At 45.7% G+C, this 24,957-nt stretch overlaps 1 protein-coding gene across 2 annotated transcripts in view; it reads left to right on the top strand.

Moving 5' to 3' along the window:
* The first annotated feature begins 14,140 nt into the window (after window positions 1–14,140).
* Window positions 14,141–24,957, top strand: part of trim44 (tripartite motif containing 44) — a 77,816-nt gene continuing 66,999 nt past the window's right edge. Inside the window, exons 1-3 of one of the 2 annotated variants that reach the window (XM_078415080.1) lie at window positions 14,141–14,645; window positions 14,680–15,224; window positions 22,970–23,047. In XM_078415080.1, the coding sequence (XP_078271206.1) occupies window positions 14,721–15,224; window positions 22,970–23,047 (582 nt within the window). In that variant the 5' untranslated portion in view covers window positions 14,141–14,645; window positions 14,680–14,720. Of the gene's footprint in view, window positions 15,225–22,969; window positions 23,048–24,957 lie in introns of both variants that reach the window. The other variant, XM_078415078.1, reaches the window with a different exon arrangement.

Genomic DNA, 24,957 nt, shown 5'->3' on the forward strand with positions numbered 1-24,957 from the left:
TAGAGTTGCTGCCTTAGAGCGAATGCAGCGCCGGAGACTCAGGTTCGATCCTGACTACGGGCGCCGTCTGTACGGAGTGTGTACGTTCTCCCCGTGACCTGCGTGGGTTTTCTCCAAGATCTTCGGTTTCCTCCCACACTCCAAAGACGTACAGGTTTGTAGGTTAATTGGCTGGGCAAATGTAAAAAAAAATTGTCCCTCGTGTGTGTAGGACAGTGTTAGGCAGCGGGGATCGCTGGGCAGCGTGGACCTGGTGGGCCGAAGGGCCTGTTTCCGCGCTGTATCTCTAAATCTAAAATAATCTAAAAATTCTACACAAAGTTACTGTAATCTCCATTTTAAATGGCTGTCCCCTAAGCTTGTAACTGAATCCCCTTTTTTGGATTCTCCTGCAAGTGGGAATATCTTGACATCTACCATGTCATGCCTCCTGAGGATCTTACATGTTTCAATGAGTTTCTCCCTCATTCTTCTAACCGCAAAGAATATATTTCTAATTGTTTTCCATGTTTCTGATAGGGCAATATAGACATACCAGGTGGGTCTCCTTTGAACTGCCTCCAATGTTAGTATATATTTTCTTAGATAAGGGGACCAAAGCTGTGCACAGTACATCAAATGCGCATAATTGTAACGAAACTTCCCTACTTCTGAACTCTAAAGTAACAGTCAATAAAGGCCCTTTTTCCTTCCTAACTATTTGTTCCACCTCCCTGCTAACTTTTTATGTGCTCTGTGCATACGAATACCTAGATCCCATTACATAACTACTTCCCACTGCACTTAACTCATCTGCAACCTTTCTCTATTAAGATAATAATCTGCCTTTAGATTCATCTTACTAAAGTAATAATAATAATAATAATGCATTACATTTTATTAGCGCTTTTCATATACTCAAAGACGCTTTACAGGGATTTAGAGAACATAGGGAAGTGAATAAATAGATAAATAAGTAAACGAACAGAGAAAGGAGACAGAAGATGAGGTGACCTTCAGTGGTTGAAGGCAGTGCTGAACAGGTGAGACTTCAGTGATGTTTTGAATGTGGTGAGTGTGGAGGAGTCTCTGACGGTTTGGGGTAGTGAGTTCCATAGGGTGGGAGCAGCGATGGAGAAAGCCCTGTCCCCCCAGGATCTGAGTTTGGTCCGGATGTGGGGGCATGGTATGTGGCATCACACATGCCAAATTAAACTCCTTTCAGACTGAAGAAGGGTCCCGACCCGAAATGTCACCTAGAAAGGGAGTTTGTAGAGTGCCTCCGAGACAGATTCTTAGAGCAGCTTGTACTGGAGCTTACCAGAGAAAAGGCAATTCTGGATTTAGTGTTGTCCAATGAACCAGATTTAATAAGGGAACTCAAGGTAAAGGAACCGCTAGGAGGTAGTGACCATCATATGATAAGTTTTAATCTGCAATTTGAGAGGGAGAAGGTTAAATCAGAAGTGTCAGTGTTGCAGTTGAACAAAGGGGATTATGAAGGCATGAGAGAGGAGCTGGCCAAGGTCAACAGGAAAAGGATCCCAGCAGGAATGACGGCAGAACAGCAATGGCAGGAATTTCTGGGTACAATCCAGAAGATGCAGGATCATTTCATTCCAAAGAGGAAGAAAGATTCTAAGGGGAGCAAGAGGCAACCGTGGCTGACAAGAGAAGTTAGAGATCGAGTAAAACTAAAAGAAAAGATGTATAACATAGCAAAGAGTAGCAGGCAGCCAGAGGATTGAGAAACTTTCAAAGGGCAACAGAAGGTAACAAAAAGGGCAATTCGGGGTGAAAAGATGAAGTATGACGATAAGCTGGCCAAGAATACAAAGAAGGATAGTAAAAGCTTCTTTAGGTATGTTAAGGGAAAAAGATTAGTAAAGCCAAATGTGGGTCCCCTGAAGGCAGAAACAGGTGAAATTATTATGGGGAACAAGGAAATGGCAGAAGAGGTGAACAGGTACTTTGGTTATGTCTTCACTAAGGAAGACACAAACAATCTCCCAGATGTACTAGAGGACAGAGGATCTAGGGAGACAGAAGAACTGAAAGAAATTTGCATTAGGCGAGAAATAGTATTGCATAGACTGATGGGACTGAAGGCTGATGATCCCCAGGGTAATCAAGGAGGTGGCTCTAGAAATTGAGGACACATTGGTGATCATTTTCCAATGTTCTATAGATTCAAGATCAGTTCCTGTGGATTGGAAGGTAGCTAAAGTTATCCCACCTTTCAAGAAAGGAGCGAGAGAGAAAACGGGGAATTATTAGACACACAATGCTGGAGTAACTCAGCGGGTCATGCAGCATCTGACATTACTGGTGGGGAAGATACTGGAGTCAATTATTAAAGAAGTAATAACTGCGCATTTGGATAGCAGTAAAAGGATAGGTCCAAGTCAGCATGGATTTATGAAAGGGAAATCCTCATTGACTAATCTGGAATTTTTTGAGGATGTGACAAGTAAAATGGATGAAGGAGAGCCAGTGGATGTAGTGTTTCTGGACTTTCAGAAAGCCTTTGATAAGGTCCCACACAGATGATTAGTGGGTAAAATGAGAGCACATGATATCGGGGGTAGGGTATTGACATGGATAGAGAATTGATTTGCAGACAGGAAACAAAGAGTAGGAATAAACGGGTCCCTGTCAGAATGGCAGGCAGTGGCGAGTGGAGTGCCGCAAGGCTCGGTGCTGGGGACGCAACTATTTACAATATATATGAATGATTTGGATGATGGAATTAAAGTAACACTAGCAAATTTGCAGATGACACAAAGCTGGGTGGTAGTGTGAACTGCAAAGAGGATGCTAGGAGGTTGCAGGGTGACTTGGACAGGTTGAGTGAGTGGGCAAATGCAAGGCAGGTGCAGTACAATGTATATAAATGTGAGGTTATCCACTCTGGCTGCAAGAACAAGGAGGCAGATTATTATCTCAATGGTGTCAGATTAGGATAAAGGGAAGTGCAACGAGACCTGGGTCTCATACACCAGTCACTGAAAGTAAACATGCAGGTACAGCAGGCAAAGCTAATGGCATGTTGGCCTTCATAACGAGAAGATTTGCGTATAGGAGTAAAGAGGTCCTTCTGTAGTTGTACAGGGCCCTTGTGAGACCACAGCTGGAGTATTGTGTGCAGTTTTGGTCTCCTAATTTGAGGAAGGACATCCTTGCTATTGAGGCAGTGCAGCTTTGGTTCATGAGGTTAATCCCGGGGATGGCAGGACTGTCATATGAGGAAAGATTGGAAAGACTGGGCTTGTATTCACTGGAATTTAGAAGGATGAGAGGGGATCTTATATAAACGTATACAATTATAAAATGGCTGGACAATGTTGGGGGAGTCCAGAACCAGGGGCCACAGTCTAAGAATAAAGGGGAGGCCATTCAAAACTGAGATGAGAAAAGACTTTTTCACCCAGAGAGTTGTGAATTTGTTGAATTCTCTGCCACAGAAGGCAGTGGAGGCCAATTCGCTGGATGAATTTAAAAGAGAGTTAGATAGAGCTCTAGGTGCTAGCGGAATCAAGGGATATGGGGAGACGGCAGGCACAGGTTACTGATTGTGGATGGTCAGCCATGACCACAGTGAATGGTGGTGCTGGCTCGAAGGGCCAAAATGGCCTCCTCCTGCACCCATTTTCTATGTTTCTATGCCTTTTCTCCAGAGATGCTGCCTGGCCCACTGAGTTACCCAGCATTCTTCAGCAACTGAGCCCTGCAATTCCCTTGATCTTGCCCCCACTCTCACTCTCTTCCTTTAGGCCTATATTTAAAACTTGAACAATCTTCCAGTTGCCTCTGCTCATTGTGATGTTTTGCTTGATAATGCCGTTGTTAAAAGTTCAAAGCGATAAAGTATAAATGCATAACTGTATAAAAGTATAATTGTTGGCATTTGACACAGTGGCAAAGGGTGAACTCATTAAGGGTGAGAAGTAATTGCCATCAACTCCAACTGCCTCAAACACAATAATGAGTCAGCCCCACACCTAATATTAATTCAGACATTCCACTGTCATTCACTCTCTTACGCTAGTCACAATTCTCATCCATCATTCATTTAGTGTGTCAGCAGTTCTTGGTAATGACTGTAATTAGCTTCCAGTGGCACTTTATATTCATGTCTATACGCTCCTGACATGAGGTCAAATGCAGTGGAAATTGCTAATTTTACATTTAAATGGACTGAACCAGTTCAATGTATGCTATACCTTTCAAGTCCCACGAGAGCTCTCCTGCCACAACTATGTACTTCACCTATAATGGTTTCCAAGCAATCAGAATACAATTAAATACCAGCATCCTTAAAATCAGAATTATAGAATGGTTATATCTGTCCAAATGCATGAAAAATGTTTATTTTCCAACCACCTTGTACGATCCATTCCATTTCAAATTTGCTTCTACAATTACCATCGCAAGATTTGAACTCATGACTCCGTATCAATGTTCCAGGCTCCCAATGTTGGGCTCTGTAATTAAACCACCAGACTCCCAGACTACCAGACTCCTGCATCTCCCTTTGTCATTTTAATGATTTGTAAGCATTTTCACCCCTAAATCTCTTTGGATCTTATTTTTTTGCTGTTTATCGCCATTTAGAAAGTGTTCTCAAGGTGAGCTCACATCCATCACCATTGAAGGATGTGTAGGAAAAAAACTGCAGATGCTGGTTTAAATCGAAGGTAGACGCAAAATGCTGGAGTAACTCAGCGGGTCAGGCAGCAACTCAGGAGAGAAGGAATGGGTGACGTTTCGGGTCGAGACCCTTCTTCAGACTGATGTTAGAGGAGGCAGCGGGACAAAGATAGGATGTAGTTGGAGACAGGAAAACTAGCGGGAGAATTGGGAAGGGGGAGGGGAAAGAGAGGGACAGAGGAACTATCTGAAGTTATGAAGGAATGGGTGATGTTTCGGGTCGAGACCCTTCTTCAGACTAATGTCAGGGGGCCGGGACAAAGGAAGGATATAGGTGGAGACAAGAAGATAGAGGAAGAACTGGGAAGGGGGAGGGGAAGAGAGGGACAGAGGAACTATCTAAAGTTGGAGAAGTCAATGTTCATTGGGCTGCAAGCTGCTCAAGCGAAATATGAGGTGCTGTTCCTCCAATTTCCGGTGTGCCTCACTACGGCACTCTAACATTTCCGTCACCTCCAACAGGACCCCACCACTGGCCATATCTTCCCATCCCCTCCCCTTTCTGTGTTCCGCAGAGATCGTTCCCTCCGTAACTCCCTGGTCAACTTGACCCTTCCTACCCAAACCACCCCATCCCCGGGCACAACAAAGCATACAAAGATAAAATAAGAAAATAACTGCAGATGCTGGTACAAATCGAAGGTATTTATTCACAAAATGCTGGAGTAACTCAGCAGGTCAGGCAGCATCTCAGGAGAGAAGGAATGGGTGACGTTTCAGGTCTCGAAACCCGAAACGTCACCCATTCCTTCGCTCCTGAGATGCTGCCTGACCTGCTGAGTTACTCCAGCATTTTGTGAATAAATACCTTCAATTTGTACCAGCATCTGCAGTTATTTTCCTACACTATCTGAAGTTATGAAGTCAATGTTCATACCGCTGGGGTGTAAACTGCCCAAGCGAAATATGAGATGCTGTTCCTCCAATTTACGCTGGGCCTCAATATGACAGTGGAGGAGGCCCAGGACAGAAATGTCAGATTGGGAATGGGAAGGGGAGTTGAAGTGCTGAGCCACCGTGAGATCAGGTTGGTTAACTTCAGATAGTTCCTCTGTCCCTTTCTTTCCCCTCCCCCTTCCCAGTTCTCCCACTAGTCTTCCTATCTCCTACTACATCCTATCTTTGTCCCACCCCCTCTCCTGACATCGGTCTGAAGAAGGGTCTCGACCCAAAACGTCACCCATTCCTTCTTTCCTGAGATGCTGCCTGACCCGCTGAGTTACTCCAGCATTTAGTGTCTTCCTTCCATCACCATTGAAAGCTATTTGCCACCATTTTGCACCTATGGTTAATCCATTCATAGCTCTTTTTGATATAAAATATACTTCAGCATTGCTTCCAAAATTCCCTTCCTTTGAAATCAGCAGACTCGGGTATATGACTTTCAACCACCAACAAAGCTAACGAATGATCAGCAAAGTCACACCACTGGTAACAAATCGTTCCTCTTTGTCTCCTGCCACTCAGACAGTTTCCAAATCAGGTTGATGAATTATATTCAGTTCTTGCAACTTTAGCAGACTGTCCCTCAATGCCAGTCCTTAGTCAAGTGCCTTCTGGAATTTCATATTACTATCGTGCATAGACATTCCATTGTCCATCACTTTAATAAACCCTTCATGAAATCAATTGAATTCATGACGCATGACCAACCTTTTACGAATCCAGAATTGCTTTCTTTCAACAACTGAAAATTCTCAAGATGTTCAGTCCTCTATGTTTCAAAATTCTAGCAATTATCTGTTAATAGATGCCAGCCAAACTGATCCGTAACATTTTCACAATGCTGGAGTAACTCAGCGGGTCATGCAGCATCTCAGGAGAGAAGGTATGGGTGACGTTTCGGGTTGAGACGTTGTGACCCGAAATGTCACCCATCCCTTCTCTCCCGAGATGCTGCATGACCCGCTGAGTTACTCCAGCATTGTGTGTCTACCTTCGATCTTAACCAGCATCTGCAGTTTTTTTCCTACACCATAACATTTTCAGTTCAGTTTAGTTTCTTGTCGTGTGCACAGTAAAAAGCTTTTGTTGCGTGTTAACCAGCCAGTGGGAAGATAATACATGATTACAATCAAGCCATTCGCAGTGTGATGTCCCTTATCTTACATGATAAGGGAATAACGTTTAGTGCAAGGTAAAGCCAGTAAAGTCCGATCAAAGATAGTCCGAGGGTCCCTCATGAGGTAGATAGTAGTTCAGGACTGATAACAGCTGGGAAGAAACTGTCAGCTTTAGTTTTTAGTTTTTAGTTTTAGAGATACAGCGCAGAAACAGACCCTTCTGCCCACCGGGTCCGCACCGACCAGTGATGCCCGCACATTAACACTATCCTACACCCACTAGGGACAATTTTTACATTTACCAAGCCAATTAACCTACAAATCTGTACATCTTTGGAGTGTGAGAGGAAACCGAAGATCTCAGAGAAAACCCAAGCAGGTCACGGGGAGAAAGTGCAAACTCCATACAGACAGCACCCGTAGTCGGTATCGAACCTGGGTCACCGGTGCTGCATTCGCTGTAAGGCAGCAACTCTACCACTGCGCCACCATGACTGCCCTTAGCGGGTCCTTGAATCTGGAGGTTTTGCTTTTTTATACCTTTTGCCCGATGGGAGAGGGGAGAGAGGGAGCGGCCAGGGTGAGACTGGTCCTTGATTATGCTGCTGGCCTTGCCGAGGCAGCATGAGTTATAAATGGAGTCAGTGGTAGGGAGGTTGGTTTGTGTGATGGTCTGGGCTGCTTCCACAACTCTCTGCAATTTCTTGCAGTCTTGGATGGAGCTGTTCCCAAACCATGCTGTGATGCATCCCGATAAAATGCTTTCTATGGCGCATCTGTAGAAGTTGGTGAGGGTTGTTGGGGACATGCCGAACTTCCTAAGCCTTCTTAGGAAGTTGAAGCGTTGGTGTGCTTCCTTGGTCATTGTTTCAAATGGGTGGTCCAGGAGAAGTCGTTGGTGATATTTACTCCTAGGAATATGACGTTTTCAACCATCTCCCCTTTGGTGCTGTCAATGCAAACTGGGGTATGTGTTGGGAAGCTACATTTCCTGAAGGTAGACACAAAATGCTGGAGTAACTCAGCGGGTCAGGCAGCATCTCAGGAGAGAAGAAATGGTGACGTTTCGGGTCGAGACCCTTCTTCAGACTGAAGAAGGGTCTCGACCCGAAACGTCACCCATTCCTTCTCTCCTGAGATGCTGCCCGACCCGCTGAGTTTCTCCAGCATTCTGTGTCCACCTTCAATTTGAACCAGCATCTGCAGTTATTTTCCTGCTGCACTTCCTGAAGTCAATCACTATCTCCTTTGCCTTGCTGACGTTGAGAGCAAGGTTGTTGTCTCGACTCCAGCACACGAGGTGCTCAATCTCCTTCCTGTATTCCGACTCATCATTATTTGATATCCAGCCCACATTGGTGGAGTCATCGGGGAATTTGTAAATTGAATTTGATTTATACATGGCTGCACAGTCGAGGGTGTACGAGGAGTATAGAAGGGGGCTGAGAACGCATCCTTACGGAGCACCAATGTTGAGGATTATCGTGGAGGATGATTTGTCCCCTTTCCTCACTGGTTGGTCTGGAAAGAAATGCTAGAAATTTCATATAACATGCTGGAAACCTGAAATAAAAACTAAATGCTGGAAGTCCTTGGAACACATAAGCATCCTGTTCCTGAGAACATTCCCTGAACCGATTTCTCCTTAAGTCAGAAACGTTTGTTTTCTACACAGTCATATCGTATCTCTCTACATACACTTATCATAAAATTTTCATTTCATTAAATAATCACCCTAACATTCTCCATAAATAAATTAATGTAGCCAGTCGTTAGTGAATAACATGAAACTGACTAATAACAATTTTTTAAATTATAATTATAATTATAATAATAATTTTTATTATTATTAATAATAATAATAAATTGTTATTATTACTATTATTATTATTAATAATAAGAATTAAAAAAATTATTAGTTATTATTAGTCAGTTTCATGTTATTCACTAATGACTGGCTACATTAATTAATTTATGGAGAATGTTAGGAGAATAATAAATTGTTATTATTATTACAAATAATGTAATTATTACAAGTAACAAGTATTGCTATTATTACAAGTAATAATAATAATAATTATTATTATTATTATTACTTGTAAAATGCTTTTAATATTGTATGGGAGAAATTTGTACAATGTTGGATTTTCTTCAGTCAGGTCATTTGTAACCCAAGGTGTGTTGGAAACACACAGGTAGGTCTCGGCATCTGCAAAAAGAGACAAAAAGTAGATATTTCACGTAAACATTTTTTGTCAGAACCATAAAACTGAGCAAACAAACATGTTTTAAGTTGGAGAGAGGTGGTGGGGTGGAGAGGACGATAAGGCGGAAACCCTTGCAGAGGTGAGACAATGTTTCAGTGCCACCTCATTAAGCACGTCTGATTTGCTGCTGGCAAATCTGAGGAAAGACATTCTAGCCTTAGAGGGAGTACAGAGAAGGTTCACCAGATTGATCCCTGGGATGACAGGACTTTCATATGAAGAAAGACTGGATAGACTAGGCTTATACTCGCTGGAATTTAGAAGACTGAGGGGGGATCTTATTGAAACATATAAAATTCTTAAGGGGTTGGAGAGGCTAGATGCGGGAAGATTGTTCCCGATGTTGGGGAAGTCCAGAACCAGGGGTCACAGCTTAGGACCGAGATGAGAAAACATTTCTTCACACAGAGAGTGGTGAGTCTGTGGAATTCTCTGCCACAGAAGGTAGTTGAGGCCAGTTCATTGGCTATATTTAAGAGGGAGTTAGATGTGGCCCTTGTGGCTAAAGGGATCAGGGGGTATGGAGAGAAGGCAGGTACAGATTACTGAGCTGGATGATCAGCCATGATCATATTGAATGGTGGTGCAGGCTCGAAGGGCCGAATGGCCTACTCCTGCACCTATTTTCTATGTTTCTATGTTTTTATTTGCCTGCAGAAATATAATTAGAGGGAACTGAACAAGGACAAATGGGGGGAAAAAAAACAAACAGAAAATATTGGAACTGTGAGATGCAGAAGATAGAGTTGCTGATAGTCTGAAACAAAAGAGAAGTCTGGAAATGCCGCACAGATTACATAGAGATAAATAAATAAGTAATGTGTAGGAAGGAACTGCAGATGCTGGTTTAAACCGAAGATAGACACAAAATGCTGGAGCAACTCAGCGGGACAGGCAGCAACTCCGGAGAGAAGGAATGGGTGACTTTTCGGGTCGAGACCCTTCTTCAGACTGAAAGTCACTGGAAAGGGGAATAAGAGTTGTAGACGATGATGTAGAGAGATAAAGAACAAATGAATATAAGATATGTAAAAAGGTAACAATGATAAAGGAATCAGGTCATTGTTAGCTGTAGCTAGGTGGGAATGAAAGACTTGGGTGGGGGAGGGATGGAGGGAGAGGGAATGCAGGGGTTACTTGAAGTTAGAGAAATCATTTTCATACCACTGGATTGTAAGCTGTCCAAGCGAAATAGGAGATGCTCTTCCTCCAATTTGCGTTTATCCTCACTGACAATGGAGGAGATCTAGGTCGGAAAAGTTAGTGTGGGGATGGGAAGGAGAATTATAGTGTTTAGCAACCAGGAGATCAGGTAGGTCCAGACAGACTGAGCAAAACGATTGCCCAGTCTACGTTTGGTCTTGCCAATGTATGGTCCACATCTTGAACAACGGGTACAGTAGATGAGGTTGGAGGAGGTGCAAGTGAACATCTGCCTAATCTGAAAGGACTGTCGGGATCCCTGGACAGAGTCCAGGGAGGAGGTATAGGGACAGTTGCAGGAGAAGGTACCTGAGGAGGGGGATGGGAAGGGATGAATTAACCAGGGAGTTGAGGAGGGAAGGCAGAAGGCGGAAAGGGGTGGAGATGGGAAGATGTGACTAGTGGTGGGATCCTGTTGGAGGTGGCAAAAAATGTCAGAGGATTATGTGTTGTATGCGATGGCTGATGGGGTGAAAGGTAAGGACTAGGGGGACTCTGTCCCTGTTGCGAGTAAGGGGAGGGGGAGCTGCAGGATACTGAGGAGACACGTGTGAGGGCCGCATCTATGAAGGAAGAGGGAACTCCCGTTCCCTAAAGAATGAGGACATCTCTGATGTCCTGGTGTGGAAAACCTCATCTTGGGCGCAGATGCGGCGTAGACGGAGGATTTGGGAGTAGGAGATAGTCTTTGCAGGAAGCAGGATGGAAAGAAGTGGAAATAAGTCTTGTTGCAGGTGGATTACTTTTCAACAAACTGGAAGGGCGAGTTATCTGAAATTATAAAAAAATAATATTGAGACCTGCTTCAGTGCCATCAATGCATTCCGGGGTATGTGTACTGCTTCGCTTCGTGAAGTCGATCACTATCTTCTTTGTCTTCCTGACATTGAAAGAAATGTTGTTGTCTAAACACTAGGTCACCAGGTTCTCAATCTCCCTCTTGTTCTCCTTCTCGACATTAATTGATATCCAGCCCAGAATGGTGGAGTCTTCTGCGAATTTGTAAATTGAATTGGGTTTGTATTTGGCTACACCATCGTGGGTGTACAAGGAGTAAAGTAAGGGGCTGAACGCGTCTTTGTGTACCACCATTGTTGTGGATTTGTCCCCTATCCTCAATGATTGGGGTCTGTTGGCCAGGAAGTCGAGGGTACCAGTTGCACAGATGAGTGCTGACTCCAAGTTCCACAAGTTGGCTCATCGCACAGATCATTGACCCACAGCAGAACTGGATAGTACTGATAGAACCAGAGAAAGCGAGTTACCTGAAGTTGTAATTCAACGTTAAATATGGAAGGCCACAATGTGCATGGACAGAGGATGAGATGCTCTTCCTTAAGCTTATATTGGGAGTTGTTACAACAATACAGGAAGCTGCAGGTGGATAGCTCAGAGTTGGAATGGGATGGTAAATTATAGGAAGCCCTGAGTTGGCCCTGTGGGCTGAAACAGGTGCTCCACAAAGCCCTAACCCAACTTGAGTTTTGTTACTGCAGTCTAGAAGAGAGACCCATTGTGATTCCTAAATGCATGAGATTGGGAGAAGTGCAAGTGAATTACTGCTTCACCCGTGTGGACAGTTTGGGTCTCTTGATAGTAGGAAGGGAAGAAGTGGATGGATGGGAAAAGTATAACTTGATGGAAGAGGTGGGGATGGAAGAGCAGACCAGGGAATTGTAAATGGAATGGTCCCTTCAAAATGCTGAAAGGGCGGGAAGGGAAAGGGAAGGTATCCCTGGTGTGGAATCGTGAAGGATGATCCTTTGAATGTGGAGGCCAGTGGGGTGGAAGGTAAGTGCCTTCCTTATTAGGTAGATGAGAAACTCTTTATTGCTCTGTCCAGAGGGAGAGGGGGTGATTGCTGAGGTGTAATATAGTAAATGTGATAAAAGTCTCTGTCATGCATTGTTTAAAGGAAACCATAGTTCAGGGAGAAAGGCAACATCTCAGAGGCAAGTCTAATCATTAGAGTAAACAGGACAGTAACTGAGAGAATAGAATAGCATCCTGACAGGAGACATGGAGGATAGGAAGTACAGTTAAGATAGTTATAGGAGTCTGCGGGTTTATAATGGATGTTTGTTGGTAGGTCGTCCCCTGACACAGGGACCGTGAGATTCTGAAAGGGAAGAGCAAAATATGAACCATGTGGAGGTGAGAATTGGGTGGCAATTGGCAGCAATGGTGATGACATTGTTGAGTTTTGTATGAGTGTAGCAATCAGCACCAATACATGAGCAAGCCAAGGGGACTTCCAAAGTTTCTGCTGCTTCTCTTTCATCTATTAATTCATGATACGTGGATGTTGCCAACAATGACAATATATTGCCTGTTCATAACTGCCCCAGAAATTAGGAAGTAGTCAGGAAATAACATTCATGTCTGGCATCACATTCATGGGCGGCACGGTAGCGCAGCGGTAGAGTTGCTGCTTTACAGCGAATGCAGCGCCGGAGACTCAGGTTCGATCCTGACTACGGGTGCTGCACTGTAAGGAGTTTGTACGTTCTCCCTGTGACCTGCGTGGGTTTTCTCCGAGATCTTCGGTTTCCTCCCACACTCCAAAGACGTACAGGTATGTAGGTTAATTGGCTGGGTAAATGTAAAAATTGTCCCTAGTGTGTGTAGGATAGTGTTAATGTACGAGGATCGCTGGGCGGCACGGACTTGGTGGGCCGAAAAGGCCTGTTTCCGGCTGTATATATATGATATATGATATGATATGATAAGGGCCAGAGAGGCTAAAGGACTTCAGGAATTGGAATTGTGTACATGCACCAGTCAACACCAATGGTGCCAAAGGAGAGGGAGATGATCGGAAGCGTCAGGTTCCTACCTGTAAATATCACCAACAATTCGCCCTAGACTAACAATATTGAAGGTAAGGCAAGAAACTGTCGAGTTCGACTTCGCGTTCGCAGTCAGTTGGATGACAATAATCAGAGACGGCACAGACTTTACCTGTTAGTTTATTAGAGATCTCGTGGACAGGTTTCTAAAAGCACACACACCAGAACACCTGTCGCTTTGGGCTACCCGCGATATACTCAGATCCTTACCGCCATCTACAATAGCCTCCAGTCTGCAGCCAACAAAACCACATCAATGCCTCCACTTCCTCAAAAATTTGTCATGTCCAACTTCCACAGATGCATCACAGCTAGTTTGGCAAGTGCCCTTCGGAAGACCACAAGAGGGTTGCAGATGTAGTCCAGCCCATCGCACAAACCAGCCTCACCCCACCTGCCCCCACCATTGACTCCAGTCACAGCCGAAAAGGCCTGTTTCCGGCTGTATATATATATGATATGATATGATAGCGCCGCCATTGAGAATTATCTCAAACACAAAGACAAATGGAAACCTCTTTGGAAGAGTTATTGACCCAGTCACTAGTTCATTAGGGAGAGACACGGAGATTAAAGGGGACCTGCGCAAAGCAGTGTCATAGAGTCGTAGTGTGGAAACAGGCCCTTTGGCTCAACTTGCCCACACCGCCCAACATGTCCCATCTGCACTAGTCCCACATGCCTGCGTTTAGTCCATAGCCCTCTAAACCTGTCCTATCAATGTGCCTGTCCAATTACTTCTTAAAAGTTGCAAAAGTCCCTACCTCCTCCGTCAGCTGGTTCCATACACCCATCACCCTTTGTGTGAAAAAGTTACCCCTCAGATTCCTATGAAATCTTTCCCCCTTCACCTTAAACCTATGCCCTCTGGTTCTCGATAATCCTACTCTGTGCAAGACACTCTGTGCGTCTATCCGATCGATTCCTCTCATGGTTCTATGCAGTGGTTGAAGCAAAATGGAGATACTGTGTGCGTTTGATCTTAAATAATTGGTCTACATATAATGGGGGCGTGGCGTTAGCCCTGCAGAGTGCCATCCAAAATGCGTACCATTTTGAGCAAAACACAAAGCGCATAACGTTCTGTTGCACTGTGTAATAATGTACAATAATAATGTTGATTTTTAACCTGGGTGCTTTCCCTTGCTCGCACGGTGGGCGGGTGATCTGACTCCCCTTCTCAATTCAGGAATCAGCCGAGACCGCCGCCAAACCAGGAAGTTGAGCGAATATTTTTTTGTTTGGAAGCGAGTTACGTTCAACCTTTCCGCTTCCTGGGGCGGCGGTACCGGGACACAGGTCAACATTATCCGCGGGGCCCGCAGGGAGGCTTCACTGGAGGCCGAGACGCCTTCGGAGCGGAGGGTTGGTTCCAGCCAAGCCTCGGCTAAAGTCGGGAAGTCGATACATTTGTTGTTTAATACTTAGCAGCCTGACACATTGTTGCAGCGCCGGAGTCGCCCAGACATTGCCGCGGCTGCAGGTTGGATCCGATACATTGTTGCCGCCTGTGTCCACTGATCCGATACGTTGTTGCCGTCTCATTGTCCACTGATCGGATACATTGTTGCAAGGTCATTGTCCACTGATCGGATACATTGTTGCAAGGTCATTGTCCACTGATCGGATACATTGTTGCAGCCCGGCGGATGGCGAGCAGCGGCGGCGGCGGCCTGAAGGCCGGCGAAGAGCCCGCCCCTGACGGCCTGTGCGACGTGTGTGAGCCGGACGAGGCGCAGCCGGCCCTCAAGTTCTGCAACTCCTGCAGGCTCTCCTTCTGTCAGACTCACGCCGGGCAGCACGACGAGAAGCCGGGCAACCGGCAGCACCGCCTCCGGGACTACCCGGCGGCCCGCGGCGGCGAGGGAGAGGCCCAGTCGGAGGAGGAGGAGGAGGAGGAGGAAGAAGTGGTGGTGGTGGTGGAGGAGGAGGTGAAGGTGGAGGAGGTGAAAGTGGAGGAGGCCGCCGTCGCAAGCCAGGGGCCGACCAAGGGAAACGTGGAGCATGGGGAGAGGAGGAAATGTGTGGATCACAACCAGGAGATCACGCTCTACTGCAAGGACGATGAGAAGATCATCTGCGTGCTGTGTGCCGTGGGCTCCCACAGCCAGCACCAGCTCATTACACTGGACGAAGCCTACATGGCCGTGAGAGTAAGTCTCCTTTCAGTCCACCGGGGGAGGGGGGACGGAAGGAGAAGGGGACGGTCGCCAGTCGGGTTTCCAGAGACGCACGAATTACAAAGTACATCTGCACATTGGGTGCAGTCCAGTTAACCACCCCTTCTCTCACTATCACACTTTCCTCTCACTATCACAACTTCCTCTCGCCCTTCCACACCCACCCCATCAGATTGTTTAATAACAAAATAGTAAAAGCCCACATTTTCACATGTGCATCCCCCTTTCCATGAAACCTCTCCACACAGACTGGCACACCTCCTCATTGATTGTATTCAGGACAGAGATTGTCTGATTTCTGCATATCAGAGCAGTCAAAGGACTCGGGGATAATACTGCTTGGTATTGAGGTGGAAGATCAGCAGTGATCTTGTTGAGAGGCGAGATCCAGCTAGAGGGGCTGAATGGCCCACACCTGCCCTTACTAAGGATGCACTCACTGCAAAAGCCACAGGGCTGCCAGTGAAGCATTAAAACAAAGGTGAACGCCCATCCCCATTGGCCACCATGATTCACCAAATCCTGAGACCGACACCAAAATGTTGAAAGAAAGAATAGATGCTCGTTTACAAAAAAAAGCACAAAATTGCTGGAGTAACAGCGGGTCAGGCAGCATCTCTGGAGAACGTGGATAGGTGACGTTTTGGGTTGGGACCCAGAAGGGTGTTGGAAATCGATTATGGGGAGAAGGCAGGCACAGGTTACTGATTGTAGATGATCGGCCATGATCACAATGAATGGCTCGAAGGGCCAAGTGGCCTCCTCCTGCACCTATTTTCTATGTTTCTAATTAGGGTTAAGTAGAACTAGACAGTTATGTTGGATGTTAAATGGAATTGTGCAATATAATGAACTGTGTTATGTTGCACCCTAGAAAACTTTCCAACATGTCCAACAGGAGTGTTATAAATCCAAATTGGGAAATATTGGGACTGGTGGCCAAAGGCCAGGTACAAATAGGCATTTTGGGAAGTATCACAAAGAACTGGAAAGTTCAACATTCGTATAGGGTTATATTTGTCATATGTACCAAGATACAGGGGAAAACTTTGTTTTGTATGCTATCCAAGATGAACATAGCATAGGTGAAATCAACAGGTAGCTCAAAAGAGAAGTTGAACAGAGTGCAGAATATAGTGCTACAGCTCAGCGAAAATACAGATTTAAAAAAGACTAAAAGTGTAATGAGATAGATTGGAAGATCAGAAATGTATACTTAGCATATATGAGGACAAGTCAAGGGTCTGGTAATAGTCTGGGAGAAGCATTTCTTGAATCTTGCTATGTTCCTTCAAGTCTTTGTATCATCTGCCGAGAGAGTGGGTGAATGACGGGGTGATTATGTTGGCTACTTCCCTGAGGCAGTGTAAAATGTAGATGTAGGCTATGGTGGAGGCTGCTTAGCATGATGGCCTGGGCAGAATCTTCAACCGTCTGCAGATTCCTGCAGTCCTGGACAGAGCAGTTGTCATTCCAAGCTGTGATGCATCCTGATAAGATGCTTTCTGTGGTGATTCTGTGAACATTTCTAAGAGTAATTGGGGACGTGCCTGATTTCCTCAGTCTTCTGAGGAAGTGGAGGCATTAGGGTGCTTTGTTGACCATATTGATTTGGTCAGACCAGGCCATGTCGTTTGTGATTTTACACCTGGGAACTTAACCATCTCCACCTCAGCACCACTGGTTCAGACTGAGGCGTGGACTCTACTCCGCGTCCTGAAGTCGATGACCAGCTCCTTCTTTGTGCTGAAATAAAAAAATTGTTGCCTTGACCCCCATGTTATTATGCTCTTTATCTCCGCCCTGTACTCCATCTCGTTGTTGTTTGAGATACTTGGAAGGCCGCCTCCAGTTTTTAGATCAAAACTGTGATATCTTGAACTCAGACACAGAATAACAAGTTAATGACTGCACAGCTGTACTGTGGTTTATTCAATCATTTACAATCCTCCAACCAAAGGTGGCGCTAGTACAACTCCTTCCACCCTAATAAAAAAAATATTTCCTGGTGGACATTGTGTTTTGAATATAACCAACAGTATGAAATTATTACAATCTTGTCTGATAGTTTACTTTTATATAACCTGAATAAAATGAGGCATCATGCATATATGTTGCATATACAATGATATGTGCATTTCAGGAAATAACTTCACAAATTTAACCTAACCACTGGGTTTCTCCTTCTTTCTGGATATCTTCCCTGACCAAAAGTTTCTGACTGTTTAGAACAACTTGGACTCATTTTGAATCGAGTCAAGCCTTCCTTTGACCGACATTCATAGATTCCAGTCCATCAGTCAATTTTGTTTGACTGTCAACCCCACTTGAACCTCCATTTTCAGGCTGATTCAAACTCTCACTAACTTGTGTACCTTCTTGTACTAATCCTGGTTCATCTGGTACCTGTACATGAGTGGTAACCCAATTATCTGACTCGTCTAATTGGTCTGATTTCAACCCTGTCTGTGCTTGCATAGGCATGACATGGTCAATGTGCATTTTTCTCACCTTTCCACTTCCAAACATCTTGACCAAGTATGTCCGTGGTCCGCACTTTTTCACTACTCTTCCAGGTAACCACTTCACCCACTTGTGATGATGGTTTTTCACCTTTACCTTCTGATTCAACCCAACACTCCTTTCCTTTACTCTACTTCTGTCATGATATGCTTTTTGTTTCTCCTGTTTCTCTTCTATTGTTTGAGCCAAGTTTGGTTTCAACAGTGAAAACCTTGTTCTGGGTTTTCTTTTCAAGAACAGTTCAGCTGGTGTTTGACCAGTAGTGGTGTGAGGTGTGTTTCGATATGTAATCAGAAAGTTACCAGTTTGTGAAACAAAGACAACTGTCTTTTCTTTGGATTTGGATCCAGCAGTTGTTTGACTAATGTACGCTTCACAATTTGCACTGTGCGTTCTGCTGCTCCATTGGAAGCGGGATGGTATAGAGCTACTCTAATGTGTTTTACAGCATTCCCTTTCATGAATTGTGCAAACTCTTGTGAACAGAATTGTGGTCGGTTATCAGACACAATTTCCTCTGGAAATCCACAGGACGCAAACAACCCTCGCAAAATGTCTATCGTTTTGTTGGATGTCGTTTTTTTTCCCATCAAAAACACCTCAACCCACTTGGAGTGACTATCAATCACAATGAACAATTGTTGTTCATCTAACTCTGCAAAGTCAATGTGTAATCTTTGCCACGCTCTAACCGGCCATTTCCATGGCTGTAGCGGTACTGTGGGTGGATTCTTTCCAACTGCTTGACATGTGCTACACTCTTTCACCATTTGTTCTATGTCCTTATCTAGACCAGGCCACCATAGATAGCTTCTAGCTAGACTCTCTGGAATTCTCTGCCTCAAAAGGCAGTGGAGGTCAGTTCTCTGAATGCATTCAAGAGAGAGCTAGATAGAGCTCTTAAGGATAGCGGAGTCAGGGGGTATGGGGAGAAGGCAGGAACGGGGTACTGATTGAGAATGATCAGCCATGATCACATTGAATGGTGGTGCTGGCTTGAAGGGCCGAATGGCCTGCTCCTGCACCTAATGTCTATTGACTCTTTGATAGACACATTCCCAAATGCTGATCATGAAGATGTTCTAGCAATTTTACTCCATATTTTTCAGGTATTACAACTCTCGCTCCCCACATGACACAACCTTGGTCTACTGAGAGTTCGTTCCTACGTACAAAGAATGGTTTCAGTTCTGCCTCTAAATTCGGCAATTTGTTTGGCCATCCATTTGTAATATATTCCTGCACTCTTGACAAAAATCTGTCAGTGCGAGTAGCCTTCCGAATGTCCCCTGATGTGATAGGTAACTCATCTACATGAGAGAAGTAAAACAAGTCCTCTTTGTTTGGGGTAACCTTTGATTCCAAAGGTAATCTAGACATGGCATTAGCATTGCTGTGCTCTGCTGCCATACGATACTGAATATCATACTGGTATGCAGACAATATCAATGGCCATCTTTGCATTCTGGCTGCTGCCAGAGTTGGTATGTGTGCTTTTGGATTTAGGATCACTGTCTCGATTACAAACCTTCTACCATACAAGTATTTGTGAAACCTCCTAACGGCAAAAATCAATGCAAGAGCCTCTTGCTCTATTTGCGCATAATTTCTCTCACTGGCATTGAGTGTTCTAGACGCAAATGCTATTTGCCTTTCCTCTCCATTTTCTAACACATGGGAGATCACAGCACCAACAACGTATGGTGAAGCATCACATGCTTCATTGGCTTATTGACATCGTAATGAACAACCATTGAACTCTCTGCCAAAGGAAGTTGTTGAAGTGAGGTACTATAACAACATTTCAAAGTCATTTGGACAGGATAGGAAAGGCTTTGAGGGATATGGGCCAAACTCAGGCAGATGGGACTAGTGTAGATGGGGCATCTTGGTGGGCATGGGAAAGTTGGGCCGAAGGGCTTGTTTCCTTGCTGTATGACAATGACTCTGTGTTTGGGTCTGACAATGGTGATCAGTGAAGAGATGGCAGGGAAGGTATTTCGCATTGTGGATGCATTAGAATGAGCATTAGGAAGGGGAGTGGTTGGTGGAGATAGAAAAATGGACCGGGGGTTGTGGAGCACAGTCCCTGTGGAGGAAAGTGTGTTTGGTAATGCAATGCCACAGGTAATGGCAGAAACGGTGAAGGTTTGTATCTTTGCCAGTGGAAGGTGAGGGTGACTTTCCCGATCTTTGTTCCGCTTGGGAGGAAAGGGGTTGAGAGCAGAAGTTTACACCCCAGCGGTATGAACATTGACTTCTCCAACTTCAGATAGTTCCTCTGTCCCTCTCTTTCCCCCCTCCCCCCCCCAATCTTCCTTCCCAGTTCTCCCACTAGTCTTCCTGTCTCCTGCTACATCCTATATTTGTCCCGCCCCCTCCCCTGACATCAGTCTGAAGAAATTTATTCACAAAATGCTGGAGTAACTCAGTAACAAAGAGACCCGAAACGACACCCATTCCTTCTCTCTTGAGATGCTGCCTGACCTGCTGAGTTACTCCAGCATTTTGTGAATAAATACCTTCGATTTGTACCAGCATCTGCAATTATTTTCTTATACTATCAGTCTGAAGAAAGGTCTCGACCCGAAACGTCACCCATTCCTTCTCTCCCGAGATGCTGCCTGACCCGCTGAATTACTCCAGCATTTTGTGTCCACCTTCGATTTAAACCAGCATCTGCAGTTTTCGTTCCTACACATCCTGGAAGTAGAAGAGATGCATCCTGGAAGTAGAAGAGATGCATTTGGGAGCCCTGCCAACCTTGGTTGAGGTGAGATCACAATAATGGAAGAAGGGAGACATCTGAAAACACTGGTGCAGAGAGCAGAGTAGGGAAGACAAAGATGGAGGATCTGGGAGAATGGAATGAAGTCCTTGCAGGAAGCAGGCATGTGTGGTCGACACAGCCAGGGGTGAATACGGGCCAATGGATATTAATGACAAACTAATTCATCAGACAGGTGCCAAGAAACGCAGAAGTCAGAATGGAGGATATGAAAGTGAAAGCAAGGGGACAATTAGCAGCCGAGGTAATGAATTGTTTGAGGTTTGTGTGGGTGCGGGAAGCAGCGAATGATTGTCAGTGTAACGGAAGAATATTTGGGGACGGGACTGGAGTGAACCTGAAAAAGGAAAATACCACTGATCTGAAAATCCCCAATCAGTGAAAATGGCTTCTGTCTGACCACTCTGTTAATTCCTCTAAATGTCTTGACATTTTGCATCAACTCATCTCTTGGTCTCAGTACATTGCCCTTTAAGATACAATCTGTCAATTTATTTTTTCATCCACTGTTGCGGGAGAGAGGGGAGAAATGTCTGGCATTTATCTCAGCCCATGGTCTGTAACAATGCCTCTCAGTGAATGCTTTATAATGAATGTACAGTATTAAAAGCTAAATAATTGCTTCTTTTATCGAAGGCATGTAGAGTCTTGCACGTCAAGTCTGCTTTTCCTGGCCTGAGGCCATTATCGGTTGGGGGCTCTTTGGACCAAGTCCTGTGGCCAAACTCCATTGCAGACAAGTGACATGTGAGGAGAGTGGGTGTTAGAAACACTGCCGGCATGGTCTAGAAGCCAGTGCACAGGTCCCCATGACCAACAGGCTTGCTATTCCTCAAAGGCCAAGTGCTGTCTGTTGTGTGGTTGTTTTATGATGTCCTACAAGAAATGGCACTGGTGTCAGTGAACACTTACACTCAGTCCGCCAAGGCCTGCTGGATCTCACCCGGCTGGTAACCATTTCAACTCTTCTTGCCATTCCCATTCCGACCTTTCTGTCCTGGGCTGCCTAGTGAGCCCACATGTAAACCAGAGGTTAAGTACCTAATGTTCTGCTTGGGTAGCTTACAGGCTGGTGGTATAAACATTGAACTCTCCAATTTTTGGTTGCTAACCAATCAACCTTCCCCCCCATTATTTCATTGTGCCCCGCCTGTATATGCACCCATTTCTCCCACTACCTCCCCTTCCACCACATCCCTTCCTCTGGCTTCACATTTCATGCATCTTCTCTCCTTATTTCACAGCGTTTTGCCTTTTTAAATCATCCATGGCCTTTGTCCAACCATCTGCCAAATCACACACCCCCCACACACACACACACACCCCCCCCACACACACACACACACGCGCGCATACACACACACACACACACACACACACACACACACACACACACACACAAACACACCCCTGGCCTGCCTCCACCTATCATTTTCTAGGGTTTGTCCTACCCCCCCCCCCCCCCCCCACCTTGCTTCCAGCTACCTTTCCCCTACTACAATCCATCTGACGAAGGGTTCCAACCCAAACTGTCACCTCTACGTGTCTTGCAGAGATGCTGGCCGACCCACTGAGTTTCTCCAGCACGTGTCTTTGTCTGCTGGTATTTTATTGTTCCCTTAATCCCAGAGTTGAATAGTCTGGGAGTGTTCATGCAAATGAGTTTCAATCAAATCATTTTCCTGAAATTTCCATAAACTTTAGCTTCTCACCATGAACTTCACCAGCAGCCCCAAAGAGGCAATAGCCAAATCCAGCCTTTCTCGGTTTCCTTGCTCACTTTACCTCGTTCATCTATATACTAAAACTCTCGTTTGTTTGTTCCTGAACTACAGCCAAAACGCTACACTATAGCGCGAGAATTTTAGGCCCACCTTACTCACCATCGTCCCTTTGGTGTGAATGGAAGAAGTTTCATTGAAATCGGTGTTATATTTTAAAAAGTCATTCACATGTTAAAGTTTAAATCTATCTCCTAGGGAGGGAGGGGGAGGGATGGAGGGAGGAGGAGGGAGGATAAGGGGGGTGTAGTGGGGGGGAGGGGGGGTTGGAGTGGGGTGCGGGGAGGGATGGGGAGGAGGGAGGGAGGGGGGAGGAGGAGGGGGGAGGAGGGGAGGAGAGGCTGCTGCACCAATGCAGGAGAGGTTTGGGCCCAATAGGACCACTTGGCCAAGTCTTTACTTAAAGAAGTAGGACTTGCTTATCATTTCAAGGTGGTGCTGCGAACCTCAGCATTTCAAATCCATCACGAAATCCTCATGGTTGAAGCAGAAAGCAGGGGGGGGGGCAAGGAGAGAGGTTTGAGGTCATGTAACTGTAGAGCAACAAATGTAGCTGAAGCTGCACCTAGCACAACATGGAAGCTAGTTGTGGTCTCCCTGACCCCTTTTCCTCTCCTCTTCCTCAGAGTCGCCCTCCTGCTGACCTGAAGGGTGCCATGGCGGAGATGGTGGTGCGGTTGAAGTCAAAATGCGTCGATCCGCTTGTAAGTACCTGCATCTCGGCATTGGTGACCCGCTCTGCATTCACAGACTGAAATAGCCGGAGCACCACTGGCTTGGCAGCCACAGCGGCTGTTCCGATGGGCCCTCCTCTCGAATCTAACCAATATCTCCTCTTGTTTTGGGCCATATCATTCTAATAGTTTATATCACCAGAGATAAACTGATCATTCTGCCTTCCCTGATTGAGAGGTGCTCTTGCTCACAGAGCCCAAGGTATTTGAAACCATTTAGCTGTCTGTAAAGTGCTCTGAGACTTTGTCTTTTTACCAATGGAGGGTTTTTTCCCACTTCTCTTTAACTTCTCCATCTGGACAAAAGGTATGTGTATTTTATTTCTGTCATGAGGTTCTGGCAGGGTCAGCCTTGGCTCCAGTTTGGGAGACCCTGCTCGGCTCTCTTGCAGTGCACGTGTGGTCTGGGCTGCAACTCGCAATGGCAGGAGGGCTCGTCATCCAGTGCAAGCAAGTCACCTCGCCCGCTCGGCCTCAGCCCCCCCCCATCTGTGGCAGAGTCTGTGGCTCCCACGTTGTCCTCCTCAGTCACTTCAGAAGCCATGGGACAAGAGGAGGAAACCTGTCTGACATGGCATAGGTTCAGGTGCAGTTTAAAGCTGTTTAGTTTAGTGTAGAGATAAAGCGCAAAAACAGGCCCTTTCAGCCCACCGGGTCCGTGCCTTACCAGCGATTCCCGCACATTAACACTATCCTACACCCACTAGGGACAATTTTTCTTTTACATTTACCAAGCCAATTAACCTAAAAAACCTGTATGTCTTTGGAGTGTGGGAGGAAACCGAAGATCTTGGAGAAAACCCACGCAGAACGTACAAACTCCGTACAGACAGCACCCGTAGTCGGGATTGAACCCGGGTCTCCGGCGCTACATTCGCTGTAAGGCAGCAACTCTACCGCTGCCCCACCGTGCCACCCCCTCCCCCATTGTCCTTTCAGATATCATGGGTTAGGCACTACACAGGCTGCATAAAGGACCAGCCTCCCCTGTACACTGCCTCGGCAACATCCCTCATTTGGCAAAGTGCAGCTTTCCAGAAGGCAAAGCTCCCTGGACAGCCCAGCTGCCTGTGCAGTTGGCGTGGCAGAGTGCCGGAGCTGGAGCCACAGTTTTGGGCTGCAGGCTCGAGTGTTGAGGAATGATATCAAACTCACCAAGCTCTGACCTCCACTCCGCTGCTGGGGCCATTACTGCAAGCTTGCCTCGGGCTCCATGCACACCACACTTTTACAGTCGGCCCCATCCGGTCTTGAGAAAACAATATAGGGTGTGATTGGGGTAGGGAGAGTGCTATTCCCATGCTGCCTGGCAATACGAGGTGCAGTAATCTCTCGGGAAGTAATGGCCCACTGCCCCCCGTTGGTGCCCTGGCGATATCAGTGGGGCATTTCCTCGCACTGGCAGAGCGCGCTGGGAACTTTCGACCGTTCTTCATTCATGCATTCACACCAGCAGGCTCTTGCGTGCCTCACTGCACTTGTATCAACTTATTTCATTCAAATCCTCCCATCAGGCCTCGCTGGGGCTACCTCTCGCCCCTGACACAGTCGTGTTGGACAGCAGTAAGGAATTGGGAGTTGAGCGAGCCCTTTGTACAATTGGGTCATCCGCAGGCCGCTGTCTGATTAACAGAACACGCTACATGGCTTTCAATTAAGACTTTTCTTGCACAAGCTGTCAGCTCTGACAGCCATTCACAGCTCAGTGCTTCCTTGCTGTTCTGCCTTTCCCCATTACTTGCACTCAGAAAGTCCATTGTCCACCACTATATAATATTTGCAACAGTTTTGATTGAAGCCATTTGTGGTTTGTCGTTCTTTTAAAAGCGTAATTGTATGATATCCAGGCACACTTGCCAAGATTCGGAAAATGGTCAACT

The sequence above is a fragment of the Rhinoraja longicauda genome, chromosome 18 (genome assembly GCF_053455715.1).
Source record: "Rhinoraja longicauda isolate Sanriku21f chromosome 18, sRhiLon1.1, whole genome shotgun sequence".
NCBI classification, from domain to species: Eukaryota; Metazoa; Chordata; class Chondrichthyes; order Rajiformes; family Arhynchobatidae; genus Rhinoraja; species Rhinoraja longicauda.